We start from the raw sequence: 14,510 nt of genomic DNA on the forward strand, positions 1-14,510 counted from the left end.
GATGTTTTTGACGTGTCGCCATATTGTATTTATGCTCTGTTTAAAGTTCATCAATGATTTAATTTTGGTCTGTTCTTCACACATTGTGATTGCATGCCTTCAGAAGACTTGGAATATGATGCACAAGTTGCATTAACAACTTTTATGACACTTTTGGGAGCTTTTCCTAATCTTTAAAGTTTCACTATCAACTGCTACTGTATTGAAATCAGCGATCATGACATTCATTAAAATCTCTCCTTTTGTGCTCTGCAGAAGAAATAAAGTCATATAGGTTTGGAATGACATAAGTAAATAATGGCACAATTTAAACGTTTGGCTAAACTATTCTGTTAAGGAAACCCTGTATACAGTGCATCCGGAAAGTATTCACAGCACTTCACTTTTTCCACATTTTGTTATGTTACAGCCTTATTCCAAAATGGATTAAATTTTGTGATTTTTTTCGTTTTTTATTTTTAATAAATTTGCAAAGATTTCAAACAAACTTCTTTCACGTTGTCATTATGGGGTATTGTTTGTAGAATTTTGAGGAAAATAATGAATTTAATCCATTTTGGAATAAGGCTGTAACATAACAAAATGTGGAAAAAGTGAAGCGCTGTGAATACTTTCCGGATGCACTGTAATTAGGCTGGTCTTAGGTTCACCTGACCCTGATCAGATGTGTTTCTCAGAAGGCTTTCTTTCTTCAGTGGAACACGATAGTATTTGGTTTAGTCACTATTCACCTTCATTGCATCTTTTGTTCCAAACAATGAAAGTGAATGGTGACTGAGGCAAACATTCAATCTAACGCTCCCTTTTGCGTTTCACGTAAGAAAGTCAGACAGGTTCGGAACAACATCTGGATGAGTAAATGATGCCACTAAAATATATAAAAAAAACTAGCCGACCATCGTAATCCTTCTCTTCAGTGAATATGTGTGTTTCTGTGAGTAGCTGAATGATGAATGTGTAGGCGTATGTGTTTGTGAAAAACCTGGGGGCGGTGTCCTTTGATGGTAGTCCCAAATCCTCAACGGCAGACGGTGCATCCTGCAATGGTTGCAAAACCCTCTTTTGTCATTGGTTCCCCTCATCTCCCCAAAAACCCTCATTTATTATTCAGAAATGTTAGAGAGGACTCCTAGTGAGTAACAATGTTCTCACATTTCTGAGCCTCAAACCTGCATGTGAGAGTGATGTGTGTCCCATATCTTCAGCATACAGTTTATGTACACACAACTCTCATTGTGAATCTAAAAAAATTGTCTATTCGAGAACTTTCTTCAATGTAAACAACCACTATGGACATTATTCTGGGTTTATTCCATAGTTGTTTTGACGCCAATGACAACGAGACAATGAGAAAGTTAATTCTGTTCAATAGGGCATACTGTATTAAAGGGATAGTTCACTCAAAAATGAAAATTCTGTCATCATTTACTCATCCTCATGTTGTTTTAAACCTGTTTGAATTTCTTTTCACCATGGAACACAAAAGGAGATGTTAGGCATGAATGTTAGCCTCAGTCACCATTCACTTTTTATTGTATAGGGAAAAAATCAATGAAAGTGAATGGTGGCTTAGGCTAACACATGTTCCACAGTAGAAAGAAAGTCATACGGGTTTGGAACAACATGAGAGTGCATAATGAATTTTCATTATAGGGTAAACTATTAGTTTAAGGAACACTAGACTGTTTTATGTGTGTGTGTGACATGAGTTGTAGTGATGATGCTTCTGGACAGAAATGACTCTTCCTTTATAAATTACTCTTCTCCCATCCCCCTCATACCTCTTTTTGTCATTCTTTCTTTGTATTCTCTATGTGCTGAAGGATGCGAGGGCTTTGAAAACTGCGCCTCTGAAAAGCTTAGCTGCACTGCTAGGCTCTGCAATGTTTTCCTCCCCAAGTATATATTTTCCACTGTTTATATATTTGTCAACATATTATCTTTTCTAAGAGTGTTACCGTCTAATCAGAAAAGCAGTCTGTAGTAAACGCCACCTGGGGGAAACTACTAATCCTGGCCTAAGATCATTGGGTTGACCTTTTAGGGATAAACCAACTCTTCCCTCTGTTGATTTATGTAAGGGATTTGCATTGACATGACCTGCAGTTTAATAACTAACTAGAATTAGTGAGTCAAACAACTACCTTCTTGCTTTCAAAATAGTTTCGATTTTCCATTAACAAGCTATTTTATGCAATATAAAGCAAAGAAATACAACAGAACATTTCCATGAATTAACAATTCATTCATTGAATGTCTCAAGAATGTCAGATGAATTGCACAGTCATGCCTAAAACATACATTTTGAAGCAGCTGTTTGTTTGGTTTTTTTTTGTTTTGGAAGTTGCTCAAAAAGGACTACAACTACCACAAGGATGTGAGTTTACATGCTTGACAAAATGGACAACCACTGTGGTCCTTACGTAGCAACTTGTTAGCAGCTTACATTTTCACAAAACACAGCTGCTTCAAAAGTTACGTTGGATGTATGACTGTGTGTAATTATGTTGTAGAACAAAACATCAAAGTGTTTTCATTTAATATTAACTAACACTTGACTTTACTCATAAATCGAAAACTGTTATTTTATAAAACCCATTGGAAATTCCATAGGGAAACAATGGCAAACCAGCCTTCTGGATTGGCCTTCAAATAGACATCATGACTGAACAGTTCAACTGGCAGCTTTAAAGTAGCTTCAAAGTGTGGTTGGCTACTTTTGTTAGCATCTAGATGTTCAACTACATATACAGTTGTGCTCAAAAGTTTGCATACCCTTGGAGAACTGGTAATATATGTACCATTTTTAAAGAAAACATGAGTGAGCAGGCAAAACACATTTCTTTTATTTCTTATGGGATAATTAATTATAATTAATTATAATTATAATTTTATAATTTATAATTATAATTATAATTTTCTTTATTTATCACACATTATACATTTGCACATATACAGTGAAATTCTTCTTTTTCACATATCCCAGCTAGGCTGGGGTCAGAGTGCAGGGTCAGCCATGATACGGCGCCCCTGTTGTCCAACCTACAGTTGGATTCATATTCAACTGTAGGTTATAACAGAATGGCACAATCATAAAACAAAACATGGCAAGAGGGAATAAAAGGAAATGACCCCTGTTCTGCATACCCTTAGTTCTTAATACTGTGTATTGCCCCCTTTAGCATCAATGACAGCATGCAGTCCTTTGTAATAGTTGTCTATGAGGCTCCAAATTCTTGCAGGTGGTATAGCTGCCCATTCGTCTTGGCAAAATGCCTCCAGGTCATGCAAAGTCTTTGGTCGTCTTGCATGAACCGCACATTTGAGATCTCCCCAGAGTGGCTCGATGATATTAAGGTCAGGAGACTGTGATGGCCTCTCCAGAACCTTCACCTTTTTCTGCTGTAACCACTGGAGGGTCAACTTGGCCTTGTGCTTAGGGTCACTGTCGTGCTGGAAAGTCCAAGAGCGTCTCATGCGCAGCTTTCGTGCAGAAGAATGCAAATTGTCTGCCAGTATTTTCTGATAACATGCTGCATTCATCTTGCAATCAATTTTCACAAGATTCCCCGTGCCTTTAGAAATCACACCCCCCCAAAACATCAGTAAGCCACCACCATGCTTCACAGTGGGGAGGGTATTCTTTTCACTATAGGCCTTGTTGACCCCTCTCCAAACATAGCGCTTATGGTTGTGACCATAAAGCTCTATTTTGGTCTTGTCACTCCAAATTACAGTGTGCCAGAAGCTGTGAGGCATGTCAAGGTGTTGTCGGGCATATTGTAACCGGGCGTTTTTGTGGCATTGGCGCAGTATCTGGCAACTCGACCATGCAGCTAATTTTTGTTCAAGTACCGTCATATTGTGCTCCTTGAAACAACCACACCGTCTTTTTCCAGAGCAGCCTGTATTTCTCCTGAGGTTACCTGTGGGGTTTTCTTTGTATCCTGAACAATACTTCTGACAGTTGTGGCTGAACTCATTCTTGGTCTACCTGACCTTGGCTTGGTATCAGGAGATCCCCGAAATTTCCACTTCTTAATAAGTGACTGAACAGTACTGATTGACATTTTCATGGCTTTGGATATCTTTTTATATCCCTTTCCATTTTTATAAAGTTCCATTACCTTGTTATGCAGGTCTTTTGACAGTTCTTTTCTGCTCCCCATGGCTTAGTATCTAGCCTGCTCAGTGCATCCACGTGAGAGCTAACAAACTCATTGACTATTTATACACAGACACTAATTGCAATATAAAAAGCCACAGGTGTGGGAAAGAAAATTTTAATTGCCATTTAAACCTGTGTGTCACCTAGTGTGTCTGTAACAAGGCCAAACATTCAAGGGTATGTAAACTTTTGATCAGGGCCATTTGGGTGATTGCTGTTATCATTATGATTTAAAAAGGAGCAAAACAACTATGTGATAATAAATGGCTTTATATGATCACTATCCTTAAATAAAAGACAGTTTTTTTTTTTTGAAGTTTGACAGCAAATGTCATAGGATGGAGCCCACCAACACGTCAACACATTGGGAAAAATCACAGACTATAAACTATACCCATTTATACACACAAATCTAAAATAGCTACTGTCTCTCACATTTGAATATATGCACTTGTATACTGGGGGAATCCCAGAGTTTTACATAAGAGGGAAACCCCATTATTGCAGTGCAATTCAGCTGCAGGTTGTGAAAGAAAGTGAAATAAGCAAACACAGCAACAACTCTGGAATATCTGGAAATAAAGCGAAGCAAGGGAGTATAAAATAGCAAAGTCTTTCTCATATGCCATGTTTGTTATTTACACAGGCGTCATGGGAAAATTACATTGCTGTGGAGAAAGCTGCTTACTGACCAAGCCGCATGTTTATGGGAGTAAAGAGTACGCCACTTATACAGTGCATGTAAACAGGAGCATTGTTTTCTTGCAATAACCCCCTTTCTGGTGTCCATGTAAACCTTGTCACTGATGACTTAACTGTGGTTTGGGTGGACACCGTGCAATCAACCTACTACATAAACTCTCTGTTTCACAGCTAATCAATAACTGAGGACACATTTTATTAGAACCATGCAGCACAATATTTAATTCATGTAATATGTGCCAATCCAATGCTTCTGTCTCAGCAGACACCCCTTGGGAAGCTAAGCCCCCTGACTAATGAGAAAATCCTTTGTTAATTTAGATTGTGGTATTGGCTCTTGTTGATTACACAGTAGGTTATAAGGCTGGACTGAGAGAAAATAGCAGTGGTGTTGTTAGCAGATTGAGTTAGCAGTGGCACATCCAACACCACAGTGCTTAATTCACAGTGGGAGAGCTAGCATGCTAGTTCAAGGGGTCAAAGCTAGTATGTCAGTTTTATTTTTCCCTGAGATCCAGTAAAATTATTGGCAACAAAACAGTCATAATTTAGTAACTTATAATTCTAGAAGTCCATTTTCCACAATAACTCACACCCTAAAAGACACGTCAACCCACCTCCACCCACTTTTAGAGAATTCCTAGGAAAATAATTTCCAGAATGTTACATCACCTAATTAATATTCATAAGCCAAGCTGATAAGGTTTATAATGTGCCCTCCCGCTTTAGATCGTTCCTACGCCCCTGCTCCCAGGTAAACACCATTTTTGCAAGTTGTGGATGTATGGAAGCTGTTTTTGCAGTTTAGTTTCGATAAAGGGTCTTTTCGGACTGTGGAAGAAATTTTGGGTTTTACAAGTTCAAGTTTGTTGTCATAGTACAATGACCTCTTATTTTAAAAGTTTAAGGAAAATTGGACACCCCTTTAAACAGACTGCTCTCTGGAGGTCGTGGGCTTGGTGGCACCAAGTCGTGCAAAGCCAGATTGATCTATGCCTGGGGTGGGATGAGGAGGAAAGAGCTGGAAATACTGTCTGATGATAGTACTGCATGCTAATAACATAATATGATATTCATTCATTCTGCCTAGTTGAATAGCATGGCTTTCCAGCAATTAAATCATAGTATTTCCCAGTGTGCTTTCAGCAGTAGACAGTGTGTTTTGCTTTGAAACTTTAAATTCTGATTTATTCATTATATTCATTATTCATTAAATTCATTATAGGATGTGTTTTGAAAAGGCTAACTTTATTACCAAAGCTCAACAGACAGTGACAGGAGAGGCTCTGAGACAACAAACCTTGGGTGGTTTTATGGGGATTATGGTGGTCTATTTTCAGTACAGACCAAGAAACACAGCCCACATCCACACTAATATGCTTTCAGTTGGAAACGGTTTCCAAACATTATTGTTTTGCAAAGTACGTTGTACTAGAGACCATTTTCGAAAGGCTCTATTTTCAGTGAGGGAAAATGTTGTTCTAGTTTGGATGAGAGGTGCAAATGTAGCCAAATCAATGTGTTTCAAACCAAAGATGTATTAGTGTGGACATGTACACAGTTAGCAATGAAAACTCCAAGTTGCGAGAATGGCTGTGCTTGAAGTTTGATTTTATGTAACAACAAATATCTTTCAAAATGTAAAGTTTAGATACTTATGCTCCTATACAGACTTTGTTATCAATAAATCATAAAAAATAAAAATAAAAATAAAAAATTTAATACACTTCCAATATTACAGCTGTGCCTGCAGAGTCTTGTGTGTTGTGTGCCAGTACAGTAGCTCTTTTACCGTTTATTCAGAGTAGTATTACTCACAGATTACACTAAAGGACCAGATGTGGAGTCAATATTCAGTTATCATGCATAATAGTGTAATAAAATGAGATTACATAATGTGTTTTGATCTTATCTGTTAGCATAAAAGCAAAGCCTTCAGGACAGATATTTCACTCTCTCTCTTTCTCTCTTACACACACAATCACAGACTGATGATTTAGACAGAGTAGATTTATCTGAACTGAAACTGAAGCAGATAATCTTATCAAGGTGAATCAAATTTGTGTCAGGCCCAACAGTAGTGTCAGCCAAACACCAACAAAACACAAATCAGATGCAATTATGCTATCACTTGTTGTTAGTCTTAGCAAAATCCAATAAAATAAATCCCAATTGCGCGTGCTAGACTGATCACATTTAGCACATGGCTCATTATCAAAAGTGTCAAGACACTGTGGTGCACATGCTGTTCTGGTTCACCGTGGGCCATTTACCCATGTGTTGTTCCCATTGTTGGTTCACCACCCCCCTACACACAAGCGCAGCAGGGTTAGCGAAACGTCCTAGGTGCTTGCAGAATGTCTGCCACATGGACTAAAAGAGACTCAGGCTCTTGGTACAGAGCACACAATAGCTATTCAGCAAGAGTTGCCCTGAGAACAACTCACAATGACTCAACAAAGAAGAACAGAAAGATGAATAGACAGAGAGAATTGATTCAGGAGAGACAGAGACAACAAGGATTTTCAAAAGTCAGTTGCTGAACACAGGCAGGGTTGAGCAAAGAGTTAGGATTCAGAAAGATTTAGGAGTGCCCTCAGAAATATTAAGAAAAAATATGGTATAGTGACAATAAAGTGATTTGATTTTGATTTGAATAGGAACAAACTTTCAAACTTTTCATGGCAGAATAATACACTACGTTTGATGCAAAACTTTAAGAGAAAAGGCATTCTCAACTCTCAATGGAGCAATATGATTCCATATGTTACGGGTGGAGAACACCCATGCTTGCCCTGGACAAGACCTTCAACTACAGAAATAGACAGATTACAATGTGTCTTTCTTACAATCCCACATAGGCAAAACTAGTGTACTGACAGAACAAAGAATAAGTGTAAGGGCACTAGTACGAATGACATGAGTTAATCAGTTAAATGATGTCAATGGCTACAATGGCGCAACCTGTAGCTGTTTTCTGCCAACGTAATCTCAGTGTTTCTCTCCTTTCAGAAAAAAACTGGCATAATCCTTCTCTCCTACACATCTTCATTCACTCCATGTCTTGGAGGTCAAGTTATGTGTGGTATTTTACCACAAAAAAATGGGTTTGTTCAAATCACTAATGCTTAAGTATGAGCAATAACATTAGTAGGCCGAATGCTTGCCTTAAACACCATAAAAAATAAAAATATCCATCTGCAACAGACCTTTTTCTACCATATGACATGCCACAACCACAAACACACCATGCCACACTCCAAACAGAGAACCAGCCCCACTTTACAAGGCTTCCTATATCGCATAGTTTATCTCAGCATTCTCATTTTCCCCTTCATTGCTCAGGAACTCACCAGGTAGTGCGGAGATCGAAGGTAAGAGAACAAGTTTCTTGTGGATGTGGGGCCGAAACCAGCCCACACTGAGAATCGAGGACAGTCCTTCTTGTAGCGAGAGGGAAAGGGAGCGAGACAGAGAAGATGGAAGAACAACAGAGAAATAAGCAATCGAAGACAGGACAGTCATGGCTTTCCAACCCAAAGCCACAGAGGCAGGAACTAGGTGTTTAAAGAGAGAGAGAGAGCATCTTAAGGAGTTAAATATAGCAGCAGTGAAGTTCTCTATATATAGGCTCACTCATTAGGACACTGTCCTTAACCATTTTAGACTGGGTGAGTGATAGAAAGAGTAAAGCAATGGGTGAGAGAAAGCAGGACGGGTGGCCTTGCACACTGAAGGCCTGCCAGCAGTTCATTGGGGTCAAAGGTCATGGTACTAGAGGTCAATGGAGATGCAGTTCACACGCTCCACAGAGGAAGGGTGGGATTTCACTCGCCACGGTTCCTGTTCATGAATCCATTTGTGTCAGGGTGTAAAAGTGTTAGGGGTGTGTCACGAGGAGGAGGGCGTGGCCGGGCCGTAAGGCTGCACGGCTGGTGCTGAATCAGCTGATCAGCGGGAGAGCGAGATAAAGGGGAGCCAGTGACGACAGTTCGAGAGAGAGAGAGAGAGACGCACGAGGCCACCTTGCATGTGTGTCTGTGTTTATGTTTGTTTTATGTTGAGTTTCTTTTTAAATCGTTTACTTTTCAGCTGGTTCCCACCTCCTCCTTGCCCGTCCTTTACCCTTTACAGGGTGTTTACACTGAAAGCGATTAAAGCGCTGGAGTTCGCCAAGTCACTGCACTATTTGTTGCTAGTAAGCGTTCCTGCATAAAGTTGAAGTCTGCTAAACTTTGTCACATTGCCAATGGTCACTGTTGCTCGTGTTGCCACAAATCACCAACTCGCACTGAAAATAAATGACTTCCAGTCGCTTTGTCACTACATATCGCTGTCAGTGTGAACACCTCTTAAAGGTGAAGTACTGGCCATTTGGCTCAACTAATGGACTCTCTAATCAAATCAAAACAGCAAACAGCACAGTAAACAGTGCTGAAATCCAATATGGCGTCTATGTTGATAACATCACACAGCATTGGCTATTGTGCATCTTGTGACCAAACATTATGACATCATGACATGATCTAATGAGGTTTGATGTTATTGACATGTCACCATATCGGAAGTCAGCACTGTTTACTGTGCTGTTTGCTCTTTTGATTTCATTTGTTTTGAGAGTGAGTAATGTCTTAAATTACAGTCTAGGGCTAGTTAACTTGGTGGCCATCTTGGCAACACCCTATGTACTATCACCCTATCTACAGCTCCTATCTACTTGAATGGGGAAAGACTAAACTTTCGAAAACTGTTTGCGAAGATTGTGTTTTAAAGAGCACCTATTATGGTTTTTCAAATATTACCTTTCATGTAGTGTGTTATATAGCTGTTTGTGAATGTCAAAAAGTCCGCAAAGTTTCAAAAATCAAAGTCCACGACAAATGGAGTTTTTGACTCCCAAAAGAAAGACCTTAAACGAGTCGTTAGTAATTCCAGACTTACTTCCTGTACTAACCTACATAATTTGGTAACAAAAAAACCCGCCTTTGGTCTTCATTGACTGCTCGCAAAGAGCTTTGACCCACCCTCAAACACTACACTAAGCGGTAGACCAATCACAACAGACTGGGACATCTGACCAATCAGAGCAGAGTAGGCTCTCTGAAAGGAGGAGTTTAGAATTAATCCTTTAGAACGGATCATTGAACAAGTCGTTTTTGACACTGGGAAAAAAAGGTAATGCTGCAATTTAAATTATGAGCAAATTAAAGTGTTTTTTTACCTTGGATGCATGTAAATCTATTGTATGAGACCTTTAAAACAAAATCAGGCACGTTTAAAAACCATAATAGGTGCTCTTTAATAGTATATTTCAAATCAGAAAACAAATCTAACTACAACGGCATAATTTTGCTTCTTTAGCTCAAATCATGCTAAATAAAATAAATAATTATTGGTACAGCTAATGCGCATGTGCGTTCTGGTGAATACAAGGAGATGCATTTACCAAAAAGCCGAATGGCTCAAGTAACTGAAAGGTGGGACTTTTTCCCAACCAGACTGATCTCACAGTGTAACCGAAAACAGTAAGTTGAATTTTCATTAGCTAAAATCAGTTTATCGAAATGCGCCAAATGAGAGTTGTAAAGCGGGTTGTTTTCAGCTGTACAGGCTGTAATACAGTGAAGAGCAATGCATAATCTATAACCGTACCCTCCAACCCAAACACTAAACCTAACCATCAGTGGAGTAAAATGTAAGCGGGAAAATGCAATCTCTGAGTCGTGCACGTCACCGATTATGCAACGCTATTACTTCCTGGTTTCAATACAGGATCCAAACACCTTTAGGTTACAAACTGGTAATTACAAGGGTATTATGCTATAAATGTGCTTTATGAGGACATTTCTAGTGTCCCCAAAATTAAAATCGCTTAAAATGTTTTTTTGAAAATGTAAAAATGCAGAAAGTTTTTTGTGAGGGTTAGGTTTAGGGGTAGGTTTAGGAGATAGGATCTATAGTTTATACAGTATAAAAATAATTATGTCTATGGAGAGTCCTCATAAGGATAGCACCATCAACGTGTGTGTGTGCATGTGTGTGTGTGTGTGTGTGACTATTACAAAGTCTCTCAAAATTATAAGACCCCATTAGGTTCAACGACTCAACCCTCAAAATTTCAAGAGCTCTCCGCTTCTATCCCTCTATTATGCACATTGTCCCTCCCTCAAGGTGACCCACATACAGTAGCACTGTCAATGTGCAAACATCTAAATGTTCTAATCAACTGTGTGGTTTATGTTAAACCAGCATTAAAACTGTCATGCAATGCACCAATCTCACAACACTCATGTAAACTGCTCTACAAATGCAAAACACAGTAACTGAGTAAACAAGGAAATTTAGAAAAATGGCTTCAAAGTTACTTGGTTTCTGTAGACTTCATGTAGATTTTTTTTCCCCGCATTTTCACTAAATCTGAGCATAGTTGAGCCAAACTCATCTGTCACAGGACATGTCATAGTCTAAGAAACCCGGCCATTACTTAATTTTTAGAAAATGTGTTCTACATTTTGCCTCTGCAGTGCAGTACAGTTTATCTCGAAGGAATTCTGCCAGAAGGCACCACAGGGCTTATTCAAAATGCTAATTCAATTATTCAGCTCTACATAAATGAGATAACTTCAGAGGCGTCATTCTTATGCCTCAGGTCAATAAAAATCAATTGACCCAGAGAGAGAACATAATTTACAACCCACACAGATCATTTTCAATCTAGGACAAGGAGTTCCCTGCAGAGAAAACAATGCAGGAAATGATTCATTAGTAATATGAGATAATGCATTTCAATGTTTGTGTCCTAACATGTCAAACTGTGGTCATCAGGACTAGCTAGAGGACTAGCAGTAATAAAGTTCTAGTTAAATATGTTGAGACTAGCTTGGCTGTTTCCTGTGGTTTGAGGGGTGTTGTTTGCAGAGCTGAGGTACAGTACAAAAACACAAACAGACAGAGAGAAAGAGTGAAAACATCATAAGTGGAGACAAGCTGCAAAATGCAGAAACAGTCACTTTGTCAGACTGAGAGGAAATAATACCACTGTGAGGAACAAAAAGGCAGACAAAGACAGGAAATAAAGTCAAACAGAAGTGTTGTCTAGGGTGCAGGTGACAGACGGCAGTTCACATAAACAATGTGGGTTAAAATGGCCTAAACAACATACACAACAGTGCTTTAATCTCAAAATAATGTACATATTCAGACACTCCATTTTGGACAGGTAAAGCCATGTAACAGTGTTCTTAGAATGTATGCAAAAGGAAAAAGGCAAAAAAACAAAAACAACACATGCTGTCAAAGTTCTGTCAAAACTAAAATTTATGACCAAAATCGAGTCAGTGAGAGACCGGTGAACAAAGTGAAACTTTTTCATAATCTGTATTTGGCTGGATAACCCAAACACATTGAAGCCTTTTTTCTTAGTTTCAGTGTTGGTGTAGTTACTGCATTTTGGCTTTGTAGGGCAGAACAGTACTGACTGAATCTTTTAGTATCGGGATAGGGCTGGGCAATATATAAAATACTCATGATATAATCACAATGATTTTGCTTATGATTATGCAATATGCTTATTACCATGCAGTGGTTGACCGATATAATCTCAGAGGCTGATAACTAAAATTTTCCCATTTGGCCAATTTGTTTCTTGAGGGGGCGCCGAAAATTACCTGCTTGCATGTGAAGCGACGGAGACATGTAAACGACCAGTCATGGTTCATTTTGTTGTTATGTGCCATCTTAAATATAGTGCTAAATAAGAGTTTATAAATGTTTTAGCAATTTTATGTTTGTTATTTCCAATATTAAATTGTGTGATATATCGGCATTGTATTGACCTCTCTGCTCTCTGCTTATCTGCATCGGACATTAAAAAACCCATATCGGTTGACCAGTAATCATGAGTATCACGATTATTTACATGTGCTTTTTATTTGGCTATTAAGTTTCATCAAAAGCGCGTCATTAGACTAATTTCATGATCCATCAGGGCTTCACAATTAATCAAAATAACATCAAAATGGTGATATGCTCATATGTGATTACTAAACTGAAAAAAGGCTGCTATAAATGACAGATAAACATGGTCGTGCATGCTTCAGAATAATCGGTTGACACGCTGCTCATGGTTTAAGCACTTTTAAAGAAGTTTACATGCATTGTGAAAGAAAAGTACTGCAGGTTCAAGCATTTGCACAATTCAAACATTAGTAAGTGCTAAAAAAAAATTATACAAATCTACAATTGCGGCACAGTATAACAGAAAAGGAGGAGATGACAGCATTTCACCACACGTGGAACACTGTAAACTACAAACAGCAATTTCAGTATCAAAATAAAAGCTGCCGGTGAAGGTGAAGTGTCAAAATAAAAGCTCTATATGAAGGGGAATTAAAAAGGAAAGAAATATATAAATTTATATAAAAAATAAATCTAATCCTTAAAATAATAATGATAATTCAGTATTATATTACAATAAAACTGACTGGGTCTCACAGTAATAATGTAGTATTATGCGTGTATATTCAACTGGGTTCCAAAAAAGTAGCAGTAAATAAGCAGTAGAAATAAGAGTAGTTTTTGCACACCTTGTTCATTCACAAAAAAAGTTTTAGTAAAAACAGAAAAATTAAGGTAAATAATGCTTTTTATTAAGTTACTATGCATCACTGTATATAAAATATAAATATAAAAGTGCATACAAATGAAAATGATTGGATTTTATTTTCCCTTGTGTTTATTTCCCCTTTATTTAGTGAAAAACTGTGGGGAAACATGCTTTTATTATTTAAAAAAAGATTTTTAATCAATGCCTTTAAAATACTGAATCTACTTGGCTTCAGTGGCTGTTTGGATGAAATGATGTTTCCTCTAATAAAAAATAAATAAATAAAAAAAATCACTTTTGAGCCATTTCAGAGCAAATACATAATTATCGAGATATACATCGCATATCATCAATAGGCTGAAAAATATTGAGATATAATTTTTGTAGCCATATCACCCAGCCCTTTATGGGGAGGAGGGACAATGTTCCTTTCTAGGTGACTCAGTGAAATATAAGAGAGAGAGAGAGAGAGAGAGAGAGAGAGAGAGAGAGAGAGAGAGAGAGAGAGATGGTTGGGAAATGAGGGGTGAAAAGGACCATTGGCTGTGACAGTGTGTTCCGTTTCACATCCGAATTTGGCACTGACAGATAAGACAGTTCTCTGCAGAGCACCCTGGCGTCCCCACCCTAGAACTGAAAATTCCATTATTGGAGGAAGAGAGAGAGAGAGAGAGAGAGAGAGAAAGAGTGAAAGTGGAAGAGAGAGAGAGACAGAGTGAAAGTGGAAGAGAGAGAGGCATTCGCTAAAAGCTTCCACATTAGCAATGTGTTTAAGTTCCCTCTACAAATGGATGGTACACCTTCTAGCTCTTAGTTCTATTTGAAAAGTCAGACTGAGAGTTAAAAGGGCTAGTTCACCCAAAAAATGAAAATTCTCTCATTACTTTTGTTTCCTTTATGTGATTTTTCAGCTACAAAAGGTCTGATCACCATTCACTTGCATTGTATGGACCTCCAGAGCTGAGATATTCATCTAAAAATCTTTGTTTGTGTTAAGCTGAAGAATGAAAGTCCTACACATCTGGGATGGCATGA

The 14,510-nt window shown here is 38.2% G+C and overlaps 1 protein-coding gene across 7 annotated transcripts in view; it reads right to left on the reverse strand.

Annotated features, from left to right (window-relative positions):
- LOC127427040 (rho GTPase-activating protein 12-like) overlaps positions 1-14,510 on the reverse strand; it is a 76,686-nt gene that overhangs the window by 26,628 nt on the left and 35,548 nt on the right. For 2 of the 7 annotated variants that reach the window (XM_051674349.1, XM_051674348.1), the window contains exon 3: positions 8,224-8,310. The exons of the other annotated variants lie outside the window; for them this stretch is intronic. In XM_051674349.1, coding sequence (XP_051530309.1) covers positions 8,224-8,310 — 87 coding nt within the window. The remainder of the gene's footprint in view (positions 1-8,223; positions 8,311-14,510) is intronic. 7 annotated transcript variants of the gene reach the window in all.

Source organism: Myxocyprinus asiaticus, chromosome 36 (assembly GCF_019703515.2).
Source record: "Myxocyprinus asiaticus isolate MX2 ecotype Aquarium Trade chromosome 36, UBuf_Myxa_2, whole genome shotgun sequence".
NCBI lineage: Eukaryota > Metazoa > Chordata > Actinopteri > Cypriniformes > Catostomidae > Myxocyprinus > Myxocyprinus asiaticus.